At 49.9% G+C, this 12026-nt stretch overlaps 1 protein-coding gene across 4 annotated transcripts in view; it reads left to right on the top strand.

The window, feature by feature from the left end:
• Positions 1 to 8088: 8088 nt before the first annotated feature.
• Cd72 (CD72 molecule) overlaps positions 8089 to 12026 on the top strand; it is a 7114-nt gene continuing 3176 nt past the window's right edge. For 2 of the 4 annotated variants that reach the window (XR_003712854.1, XM_028779046.1), the window contains exons 1-5: positions 8091 to 8312; positions 8402 to 8509; positions 9060 to 9131; positions 9622 to 9711; positions 10161 to 10505. Coding sequence is in view for 3 of the 4 variants with exons in the window: in XM_028779046.1 (XP_028634879.1) it covers positions 8231 to 8312; positions 8402 to 8509; positions 9060 to 9131; positions 9622 to 9711; positions 10161 to 10505 (697 nt within the window). In the remaining variant the exon portion in view is untranslated. Of the gene's footprint in view, positions 8313 to 8401; positions 8510 to 9059; positions 9132 to 9621; positions 9712 to 10160; positions 10506 to 12026 lie in introns of all 4 variants that reach the window. The other 2 variants (XM_028779045.1, XM_028779044.1) reach the window with 2 other exon arrangements.

Here is a 12026-nt window from a genome sequence, read left to right as displayed (position 1 = left end):
GAAACCCTGTCTTGAAAAACCTAAAAAAAAAAAAAAAAAAAAAAAAAGAGTTGAATCATATATAGAGTATATTGTAGCAAATAGAACCTTAAATTTCTATCAATATACACTAATACCATACCAATGTAAAATATTTGAGACTTGTTGCTTTTTAGTCTAAAAGGAGTTAGAATAATCCACCTTTCTTATTTCTTTTACAAGGAGATACAATAATTTATCCTTTTTTGTCCTTATATCCCTACCGCCCATGAAGGCAAAGGACCATAAACACCAGTAGTTACTTTGTCACACTGTGTTTTTGGGGATAGGGCAAGAGGTTCATTTGTTGCCAAATCTAGACCAGCATTGCCTCAGCAGCAGGCATGAGATCAATAGTACTTAGCTGAGGTTTTGCTGCCTGGCTGACCAGAGGGAAATGCTCAGAGTTTTTGCTGCGGGGCCTTGAACTGGCAGGGCCTCTATTTAATTTCCTAATGGCAAGACATTACCTTGTACTCACGCGGGGCCCCCCCCCCCCCGGCTTCCCCATGGATCCGCACTCATTAGTACCCTTTGCCATAATGCCTGCATACCTGGGAAGCCTAGATGTTCTCTCTGGTTTACATCTCAGGAAACCATTGCCACCAGAAATGGCTTGTTCTCTTCTCTGGCAGAAAATACTGAATTTTTCACAATTACCACACTGAGCATTTTGAGCTCTGAGACTTTAGCAGCTTGGTCACAATTTCTGTATAAATGGCTGAATTCACTGCAATTAAAGAGCCAGGTTGTTGAGATCTTTAAGGTCTGATAACTTTTTTCACTTGCTAGTTGCATTCCCAAACACCAAGATCTCTATCAGCACTGTCTCACCTCAGGGTCTGATATGGCTTTGTTTACACCTTCGTTTACATCTTTGCAAGAAATCTGTGAAGGCTTTTCCCAGAGCCTTGTACAATCTTAGTGAACGAGGTGGATTCTTTCCCAGCCTCCTCAACCTTCTCCCAAGCTCTTAAAGCTGCCGGGTGGCATTGCTATATGTGATATCAGCAAGTTGAATCCATTCGTAGGGCAGAACACCGCCCTTCACCAAGCAACTGATTTTTAACTATATCCACTCCCCTTGCTCTGTTTCTTTGTTCAATATTCTTGGCTTCTTTCTTTTACATTAAACACTGTATCTGCTGACCAGACTCTAGCACAGTTGTTTCCAAACCTTTTCATTTGGGGAAATAACTCTACTTTGGTTAGCTCAGTTACTTAAGACTTGTTTAACCTAGGGGAATGCATTCCATAGGAAATAATAGCCACTTTAAAATGCCTCAGATCTATCATTTCTGTAGGATGACACATCATCATCAAAACCATGATCAGCAACGTTGAAAGACATGTGCTGCATGATTCCTGGGAAAACTGATGGTGACTTTGTAACCCTAGGCCCTTCCTCTGGCAGCACACTTGGCTCAAGATTAACCCTTTCTCTTGAAACGGGCTGTTTTTTTCATTTTTTGTTTTTTTCCCGTCATCCTGCACAGCCTCCTGTTCCTCCTGGCTCCCTGCTCATCCCAGAGGCTGTGAGGACTTGAAATGGAAACCGTGCCATGCAGGGCAGGGCTGAGATCTGCCTTCTAGCCTGATTTGCTTCCCTCTTTCATCCTGCAGGAAGCTCCAACTCTCAGCCATCAGGTCTGAAGCTTTTGTTCCCCTTTTTCTGGCCCTACTCATTTCCCATGCACTTCCATTTTTACCCATGACCTCTCCAGTTGCATGTCCAAATCTGCAAACCTTTCAGAAATGAGAGAACAGAACGACCGTTCTGGGTTTCCCATTTCATCCAGTTTTTGTTTCTCAGACCCTTCCACATCCTCTTGCAAATTTTCAAACAGTGTAACCATTCTCCCAACTGTTTTTGAGACAGAATACAGGAGGAGGAGGAGGAGGAAGAGGAGAAAAAAGAGGGAAAAAAAATCACCTTTGGGAACAAAGCAGAGCAAACCCCATGGCAGCAGCTGCAATAAACTTTTGCTGACATCCCAAAACAGAATATTCATTCCTTCATACTCTGCCATCTCCTCTACAGCATTAGAAACCAAGTTTCCGGGCTGGAGAGATGGCTCAATGGTTAAGAGCACTGACTGCTCTTCCAGAGGTCCTGAGTTCAAATCCCAGCAACCACATGGTGGCTCACAACCATCCATAATGAGATTGAATGCCCTCTTCTGGTGTGTCTGAAGACAGCTACAGTGTACTCATAAATAAAATAAATATTTAAAAAAAAAAAAAAAAAAGAAACCAAGTTTCCCATTCTGCCTAGCTCCACTTTGGGCACCGTTGGTACTTGAACTTTTTTGTGCTACTTTATTGGATTCTTATATCTACCATCCTTCTCCACTCCAATGCTTTCCAACCCCCAACACTAGGTAGGTGAGGAGGAAGAATAGAGGGGAAGAGAGCCTAGACACACTAGCTTCTTCATCGGGTTCCTAGGGGCAACTGTAATCTTCATTGGCAAGTCGGAGAACCAGCAAACCAGCAATCCAGTGAATGTAACAGCAGGAATTAGCAGGGCAGCAGGGGGGAGCAGCAGGAGGAGCAGCAGGGGAGCAACAGAGGAGCAGGGGAGCAACAGGGGAGCAGCAGGGGAGCAGCAGGAGGAGCAGCAGGAAGAGCAGCAGGAGGAGCAGCAGGGGAGCAGCAGGGGAGGAGCAGGGGGAGAAGCAGGGGGAGCAGCAGGGAGGAGCAGCAGGAGGAGCAGCAGGAGGAGCAGCAGGAGGAGCAGCAGGGGAGCAGCAGGGGGAGCAGCAGGGGGAGCAGCAGGGGGAGCAGCAGGGGAGCAGCAGGAGGAGCAGCAGGGGAGCAGCAGGGGAGCAGCAGGGGAGCAGCAGGAGGAGCAGCAGGGCAGCAGGGAGGAGCAGCAGGGGAGCAGCAGGAGAGCAGTGGGAGGAGCAGCAGGGGAGCAGCATTGGCAGCAGCCGCCCCAGGCCCACTCAGGGCTCTCACACTGATAACTTCTCCAGAATCCCCAGAATTCCAAACTCTGTAAACTCTCTGTAGCTGCCAAAAAGCATTCCCCTCCTAGAGCATGCGACAAATCGTAATGTCTGTGGACAGTCAGAGGCAGCCCCATACCCCACACCTGAGATCAAAACAAAATAATATTCACATACCTTAACTGGGTTCTTAAACCAAATTTCTCACTTTAGCTCAACATAGTAAGTTCCAGTATAGTTGGAGCTACAGATAGACCCTGTCTAAAATAAAATAAAACATTTAAAAAGAAAGAAAGATGGAAGACAGATAACAGTTAAGCCGCTGTGTTTACAGGAGACAGCTTGTCTGTGATGTGACACAAAGAACATGACTACGAATATAAAGGTCAGCTCTGCCCTTGTCACACATCACAGTGAGGGGGAGCGGGAGGGGACAGGTTCTCATGTTGCCCACGCGGGCACTGAACTTGCTACCTATCCTCAGCTACCCTTGAACTCCTGCCTGAACCTCCCGAGAACTAGGAGTATACAAGTTACTATTCCTTATGTGTAAATAGCAGTCTAGAAAGCACCCAAGGCTTTACTAGAAAGAGATATAAACTTTATCAAGGGCCTCTTTAAAGGTCACACCCCAAGACAGGCGGTGATGGTGGTGCACGCCTTTTATTCCAGCACTCGGGAGGCAGAGGCAGGCTGATCTCTGAGTTCAAGGCCAGCCTGGTCTACAGAGTGAGTTCCAGGACACCCAAAGTTACACAGAGAAACCCTGTCTTGAAAAAAAAAAATCACACCCCAACATTAAGTCAGGAGGATAACAAGTTCAAAGTCCGTCTGGCGTCTGCAGGGATGGCTAATTTGTAGCAGCTCAAGAAGAACATCATTTCCTGGTTTTACTGGTTTCTGGAAGCTGCCCAGACTTCTTGGCTCACGGAGCCCCTTCCCTTCAAAACCAAGGTTGAGCCCTTGCATCCCATGTCTCTGACCCTTCCTCCTCCTGGAAGGTCTTTCTTCTCTGGGAAAAGTCCTTCCTTTGAGGTCCCTTGAAATTAAAGTGGGATGATCAGGATAGAAAGGATGCTCGCCCAACTAGAGGGCCTTCACTTGAGTGCATTTGGTCAGGTAAAGTCACATACTCATAGGCAGCTGGGATTAGTGTATGGACTTTTTGGATGTCCTTAAGTCTGCTACCAGAGCTTCCCAGAGGGCAGTGACGATGAAGGTACAGCTAGCTTAGAGTTTCCTTGATGGCTGCTTGGTACTTGCATGACCGAAATGAGACAAATGAACCCCTTTCCACATAACGAATTCACAGCTGGGCCCCTCCCCCATCAGCCTCGACAACCCACTCTCTATAATAAGCAGTGGGACAGTCAGGGCAAGGCAAAGCTTTTCCTGTGGTTCTAAGTTCTTCTGCTTCTCTCAAGGTGTCCAGACATCACAGTACACTGGGCTGGAAGCATGAGGCAGAGCCTAGAATGGGTGAGGTCCCAGTTCAGTTGGGAGGTGCTGTGAGGGGGTGGAGGGAGAGGCCTTCTCTAAGGATTTTAGTGTTACAGCTCATTTAGACAATACTCAATGAGACAGCTCTCTTAGACAAACTTCAGTGAAACACCCTGTGTGCATACATGTTATCTGGTGTGAACAAGAACTATATATGAACCTCGGAGAGTGGGAAGGCGTTTTCAGGATGAATGTAAACCATTGGCTGGAGCTTAACATACTGTGAACACCTCATTTGCATAGAGAGACAGGGATCCCAGGTATGTGCTGGGCAGGTACTTATCTGGAAAGAGGAGGTTGAACCTGGAGTTTTGTCAAGGGCTACATGACCTTCCTCAGGTAGAGGGTGTGGGGGTCAGGTTCCCCAAATAAGGCAGGCAGAGAAGAGGAGGTCCTGCTGGAAAAGGGAGGCCCCCATTTTGTGTGGAGCTCAGATGAGCTATCTAGACATGGTAGACTAAATAAATATCAGGATCCAACATTTGCCATTTGTCCTCACACCATCAGATCCTGGGTGATGACACTGTGGTCCTGATGCACAGCTCTGATCTCTCAGTTCTTAAAGCCCCCAGTGTTTCTGACATCAGGACAGTGTGGTAGAACTAAATCCCAGACCTCCATTTGCATATCCAACTTTGAAAGACAATGTGAATGCCAATACAAAACTCTTCATGCACACCCAGGGAGACGGAGACTCGCTCCCCTCATTCGTTTCCATCTGTAAAATACAAGACCATCTAGAAATCCATCCCAGGACAGAGGGGCTGTCATGGGCATCCTCAGCCTGCAAGATCTGTCACAGTTCCTCTACCAGGGCTGCTTGGATGTAGACACTACAAGCTGGCCTAAGACTGAAGGGGATAGAAAATGTCTTGAAGAGGTAGTTCACCATCACCAAAGGGGCCAAAGAAGAGAGAATCCAGACCACGCCTGATGAAGACCTCTAAGGCAATGCGGTGAGATGTGCCTCTCAGCCCAGTTCCATCTAGGGACCACTTTCTTAAGACCCTCACAGATGCTGTTTCCAGTGGATACTAGAAGCTCAGCCTGGGCATCTTGCATCCAGGTCATGTTCGCCTTATAATGAGGTTCTGAGAACTGAGACATTGTCTCTAGTCCATGGAATCCCCGTCAGCCTCTTTACAGTTACTCATGCTCTGCCCGCCCCCACACCCTGTGTACCACAGATGCCATGCCCTGACTGTCCCCACCCATCCTCGACACCAGCTGCTCTGTGCCCTCCTACTCACTCTCACCCCCCAACCCCCACAGGCCCCTAGGGAGTCACCAGTCCACTGCCTAGTCTCTGGGGGAGGCCCAGTCACAGTGCCCGGAGGAAGGTCCTGGGCTGTTGGAAACTTTAATCAAGCAGGAACCGTTAACAGCTGCAGAGAAGCCTTAAACTAATGAACCACCAAAAGGAAATAATTTGTAAAACCTGTTGTCTTGTGCTATGATGACTTTTCTGATAATGTCACCTCATTCGCTGCTATGGCAAAAGAGAACGGCTGTCATCAGCAGCCTCAGCCCGCAGGATCTGTTCTGTTTCCTTCTTCAGGGCCATTTTGACCCAGGCACTCGCCTCCCACAGACACCCCAAAAGGCCACAAGTGCAAGGGCTGTGCACACGCAAGCACACACATAAGCGTGTGTACACACTTGCCTCTCCTCAGACACCTTCCTCAAGTGATGGGTGTGTTTGCCCTCTCTGGGGCAAACTCCACTAGCCACTGCAAAAGGGCTCTCCTAACATCCCCTGGCCCTGCCCAACACCACCAGTCACGTGGGTTGGCAGCCTGTGGGGAGGAACTTTACCTTTCTCCCCCCTCCTTCCCCCTGTAGGACAGCTAGTGGAGGGGGGAGTGGATGTGGTGGGGAGGGGGGCGGTTCTTACCTCCACACATCTGGTTTCAGCTCATTCCAACCCTCAAAGCATGCAGGCCTTTTGGGATTCTTATAAGAGGCTTCGTTGTAGTAGAAACATTAGAGAGTACCTCTGGGCTCTCAGCTCTGCAACTCTCCTGCCACTGTCTCCCTCCTCTGAGATCAAGATCCCTCTTTGCCTCTTCACCTACAATAACTTAGGCTTGTGGTCTCTACAAATGCCTCTTCTCCTCTGTGTCTCTGTTTCTTTGTGTGTCTCTCTGTGTGTCTGTCTCTCTCTGTGTCTCTCTCCCGCCCTCTCTCTTTCTCTCTGTGAGACAGGGTCTCATTATATAACCCTTGCCAGCCTAGGACTCATGCTGTAGACCAGGCTGGCCTCTGACTCACAGGGACTAGCAATGCCTGCCTCTGCCTCCTGATTGCTGAGATAAAAGGTGTACACCACCACACTTGGCCCAAGTGTTCATTTTTTGGGGGGTGGGATGGGAGGACGAGCATGATGGGATGGTAACGTTTGGACTGCACGTGTGTCTATGTGTGCTGGGAAGTGAGGTCAGACCATCATACTCCCGCTAGACCCCTGAGCTACACCTCCAGCCCCCAGGATCTTGTAGGGGAAGAACTTAGTAAGAACAAGGGGACATTTCTTTGCCTCAGTTCTACCTAGGAAACCATGGCCACCCCCTTCTTGTTTTTAGGTTTTATTTTATGTGTGCCTGTGTTTTGCCTGCATGTATGTCTGTACACCATGTCCATGTCTGGTGCTCGGGAGCCCCTGGAACTGGAGTTACAGATGGCTGAGAATGGCCGTTGTGGGTGCTGGGACTCCAGCCAGGGCTCTGAACCACAGAGCCAGCTCTCCAGCCCACCATAACCTATACTGAGTCTCACACTCACCACTTCCTTTCTTTTCTCTCTAAAAGGGTATGTGAGAACTACTGTTGCTTCAGGCTAGACCTTTAGGCCAGCCCAGAGCTGCTCCAAGTATACATTGATTCCTGATACGGCTCTGATGCGGGAACACAGAGGACGCCACAGGATATCAAGGGAAAGACAGATGGAGGAGGGGACAGCTACTCACAGGTATGTCAGGTAGAAAGCAGGGAAAAGCTATGAAGTGGGGAGTCTGGGATGCTCACAGAGGAAAACCAACTTGTTCCTGCCTCCCTTGCATCCCCTCCTCTCCTCCCCTCCAAAAAAAATTTGTCAGATTCCCAGGGATGGCTTCTGGGTGACAGCTCAGCAGGCAGGAGGGGAGGAGTCAGGGTTACTTCAGGAGCACTCCATGAAAAATGCACATGAACCTTATCTGAACTACTAAATTAAGGACCCCCTCCTGGCAACTCATGGACCTACTGGAAACCCCAGAATGAGGAGGAGCTAAGGCTCTGTGGTAGGAACCCCAAATCTGATGGTTGAGGATGAAGCTGTAACCTGGAGTAGTGACTGTGGTGATGTCTCTGGTCAGTTAAGAGCCAGAGTCTCAGCTATGCTTTGATGGATCTCAGTGACTGGCAGTCAGGAGGGAGTGAGCAACCAGGGAACACACAGGGACCGGTATGAGGATCTTAGGTACTGTGGAGGCCAAAGTGGGCCTAGGATGCATGAGGAGGGGGGTCTGGCTGGACACAGGTCCAGGCTAGCTTCAGCACCTGTATTTTGGACCCCGGCGTCCCTCTCTGGTCCTCTGGCTCCAACCCAAGGACCTCTTCTACTTCATTGAGTCCATCTGCCAGAGACCTTCCTCTTTTGTGATTTGACGTCATAGCGCAAAGGGCTGAGCCTTACAGTCACACAGAGAACTCAATGTCTAAAAGAGGAGAGGGGCCAGGGAGGTGTGGGCCAGTGGATTAGCTGAAGCAGAGGTGCCCAGGGCTATGGCTGACGCCATCACCTACGCAGACCTGCGCTTTGTGAAAGTGCCCTTGAAGAACAGCGCATCTAACCATTTAGGACAGGGTAAGTCCTGCTTGCTCTCCTCTGTTATACTCCACCCCTGCTCCACAGACCTCACTCCAGACTCCGACTTTGAGCTTTTCCCTTTCCAGACTGTGAGGCCTATGAGGATGGGGAACTCACCTACGAGAACGTGCAAGTGTCTCAAGTCCCAGGAAGGCCACCAGGCTTGGCTTCCCCTGCACTAGCGGACAAAGCAGGTATGGAGGACCAGGGACACTTACAGGGGGGTGTCTTCATCCAGAGAGTGCAGAGCAGACTTGGAGAAAGAAGCAGGGCAGTATCTGAGAAAGAGCTATCAGAGAGCCAGGGGGAGGATGAGTGGGAGGATCTCGCGGTAAGCTGGGTTCAGGATCGGGGCAGCCCGGTGTGAGACCGGCTTCAGTGGAAAACAGGAGTGAGAAGGACGTGGAAGAAGGACGAAGGGTCACAGACAAGGGAGCCTAAGAAAATGATAAGGAAGAGATAAAGGGAGGCCCAGGAGAGAAAAGAGGTACACAAAGGGAGTGTGGGTAAGGCGACCCAAGAAGGGCTTTCGCGGGAGGACATCCTGGCGGGGCACTTCTGGGAACAAGCAAGAGGTGAGCTGAGTTCATCCCAAACAGACTCAGGGGCAGCAGATGAAGTCCAGAGAGTGACGCGGCTGTTCCACAGCTCAGGACAGACTAGGGTCTCAGCATGATGTGGGGCTAGAGAGAAGGGAGGTTACAGGGACTTTCCATCCTCACTGCGGGCGCTCCCCTTCCGCAGGGGTCGGGTCAGAGCAACCAACTACGTCCTGGAGTTCCGTGAAGTCATCTGCTCTCGGGCAGATTCCCAGCTGTGCGTATTCTTACCCCTCCTTCTCTCCTCCTCCCCACCTCCGTTCCCCCCCACCCCTGCCCCTCGCAGCCCCAGCGTGCGGTTCCCAGCTGCCCGCCCCGCGGGCGCAGGGCGTGGGGATATTAGATGCTACATACCCATGTGCATTCCGGAGAGGTGGGGCTGGGTTCTGCCCCGTGCCAGATGAGCCTTTGGGACTTCCACGATAGGCTAGCCACTCCACTACCTACCTCATCCCGGTAGCGATTGTTCCCACATGGAGTCCCAGATCACAATTCCCCTGTTCGGATGGTCTCTAGTCACGTGCCTCCAGATCCCTTCTCTGTATAAAATTTAGTTTTTTAGCCAGGTAAGCCCCCCCCCCCATCCTTTCCGCCAGTAACAGTCCCTAGCACTTACTCCCTGCAGGACAAAATCTGCTCAGGAATGCTTTCCCCTTGTCTCACTGTAGCGTCCTGGAGCTAACTGCCTCTCATCCCTTTCCCCTAAGGTCCTACAGTCTGCTTGCAGTACTTCTTGCTCGGCCTTCTCCTGACCTGTCTGATGTTAGGGGTGGCTGTCATCTGCCTGGGAGTCTACTGTGAGTATCCTTTCATTCCCCACTCATTCTAAACACCTTGCCTTCTCTCCTGACAAGTGGCCTTTCCTTAGCAGGGCTCAAAGACACTGTCCTGACATCCTTGACTTTTGGCTCTGGCTTCCAGCTGGGACTACCCTGAAGTGTTCCTAACTTCTTATCCTTACCCAGTTCAGGATTCCTTAAACTCCAGGCAGCCAGATCTTAAGTTCAGGACATTATACAAGACGTTTCAAGAAGTAGAAAAAGTTGATGCTGAAGTCTTAGAGCACCAGGGTACAGCTGGAGGAAGTGCCCTCAAGTCTCCCTGCAGCACCCCTCACCCCCAACAAGGGTCTCCATATGTAGCCCAGGCTGGCCTCAAATTTGCTATCCTCCTATCCCAGCCTTCCCTGGATTGGGATACAGGTGTGTGGTGCTACACCCAACCAGTCTCTCCTACGGCCAAACAGATCTGCAGGTGTCTCAGCAGTTCCAGGAGGTGACCAGGATTTGGGAAGTCACCAACAGCAGCTTGCAGCACCAGCTCAGGGAGAAGATAAGTCAGCTGGGGCAGAAGGAGGTGGAGCTTGAGGAGTCTCAGAGAAAGCTGACCTCGAGTCAGGACACATTACAGGAGACGCAGAAGACCCATGAGGACACTGAGCAACAACTACAGGCCTGCCAGGCTGAGAGAGAGAAGATAAAGGAGAACTTGGAAAGTAAGGAGCAGCAGAGGAGGGACCAGGACCAGAGGTTCCAGGATAGGTTGAAGAACATTCGGGACACACTGATGCGCATGTCCTCCTGTTCATCAGGTATCTATCTGCGCTGGGATCAGGGAGACGGGGCTGGTGGCCCATGAGCGATGGACTGAATCTAGGAGTCTCTAGTGGCTGGGTTTGTTTGTCTGGCTCTCAGAGGCCAGTGAGTTGTTCAGGAAAGGGGCAGTGAGCCATACAGAGTCTGACCTGGGCTAGGTGAACTCGGTTATTGACGAGGACCAAGCTGCACACTGGATTTATGGGGGTGTGGCCAGCTCTATGGCGGATCATGAGTGGGAAAAGGAAGCTTTCTCCAGCGACTCACTTCACTTTGTCCAAATCTTTCTGACTCGGGTGCAGGGGTGGGGGTGTATGCATCTAGATGCTTCTGCCAAGCTTAAACTAGTAAGATTACAGGCACCTGTCCTTAGCTCTCATTTTCTTAGGCTTCTGTTTTCTCTGTGTGTATATGTGTAAATGTGTGTCTCTCCTCTCCCCCAACTCCTCTGTGCATGCAAGTGTGCTGCACTCAAGTGTTTTTGCATGCACAGGTCAGTGAAGAGACTCTTCACTGAAGCAGGGAATCTCAATCAAACCCAGAGCTCATCGATATAGCTATAGCCAGCTTTCTATGAGGATTCTCTGACCCTGCCTTCCACTCATTTGGCATTCACTTGGTGTCTTAGTTACTTTTCTATTGTTGTGACAAAACACCAAGACCAAGGCAACTTATAGAAAAAAATGTTTAATTTGTTTGTGGTTTCAGAGGGGTAGAGTCCATGATGGCGGAGCCAGGAACAGCTGGGAGCTCACATCTTGATCCTCAAGCAGGAGACAGAGAGAGGACACTGGGGGTAGCAGGAGTCTTTCAAAACCTGAAGCCTAGCCTGGCCCAACCTCCTTCCACAAGGCTACACCTCCTAGCCCTTCCCAACAGTTGTATTGACTGGGGAGCAAGCATTCAAATAGATGAGCCTGTGAGGGCTGTCCTCATCCAGGCCACCACACCCAAACCTAAGTTTGGTTCTCATGCTTGTGTGGCAAGTGCCCTAACCACTGACCTAACCCTAGTTATGGAGAAATCCTTCACAACCACAAATCTGATCATGCTGTCCCTGCCTAGGCCATGCCATTCTTAATAATTACCAAAGCAGTAATGGGGCATAACACACTCCAGCTCGTGCCCAGTCAGGGATGTGGAGAAAGAGCACAACTCCTGATGTGAAAGTCAACACTCTTGTTCTCGTCCTCTTAATAGAACAATACAATCTTGAGACAGACATGGTGGCGCCTAACTTTAGCATCTAAGAAGCTACGGCAGGAGGATGAGGAAGTTGAGCCCAGCCTAGGCGCTCTCTCTCTCTCTCTCTCTCTCTCTAACATGGTGTTCAAGGCCCTGCCTACCTTTATGCATGTTTCTTATTCTCTCTCTTCAAGTCAAGTCACACACACAAAGCTAAAAATAAAAAATTCCTTTAAGATGCCACAGTGCAGAAAATGGGAGAAGCTGGACAAAGATGTAAGAAAATGTAGGAGAGAGAGAGAGAGAGAGAGAGAGAGAGAGAGAGAGAGAGA

This window comes from Grammomys surdaster, unplaced genomic scaffold, assembly GCF_004785775.1.
Source record: "Grammomys surdaster isolate TR1022 unplaced genomic scaffold, NIH_TR_1.0 344, whole genome shotgun sequence".
Taxonomy (NCBI): domain Eukaryota; kingdom Metazoa; phylum Chordata; class Mammalia; order Rodentia; family Muridae; genus Grammomys; species Grammomys surdaster.
Note: the sequence above shows the minus strand (reverse complement) of the source record. Positions and strands in the feature narration are given on the sequence as shown.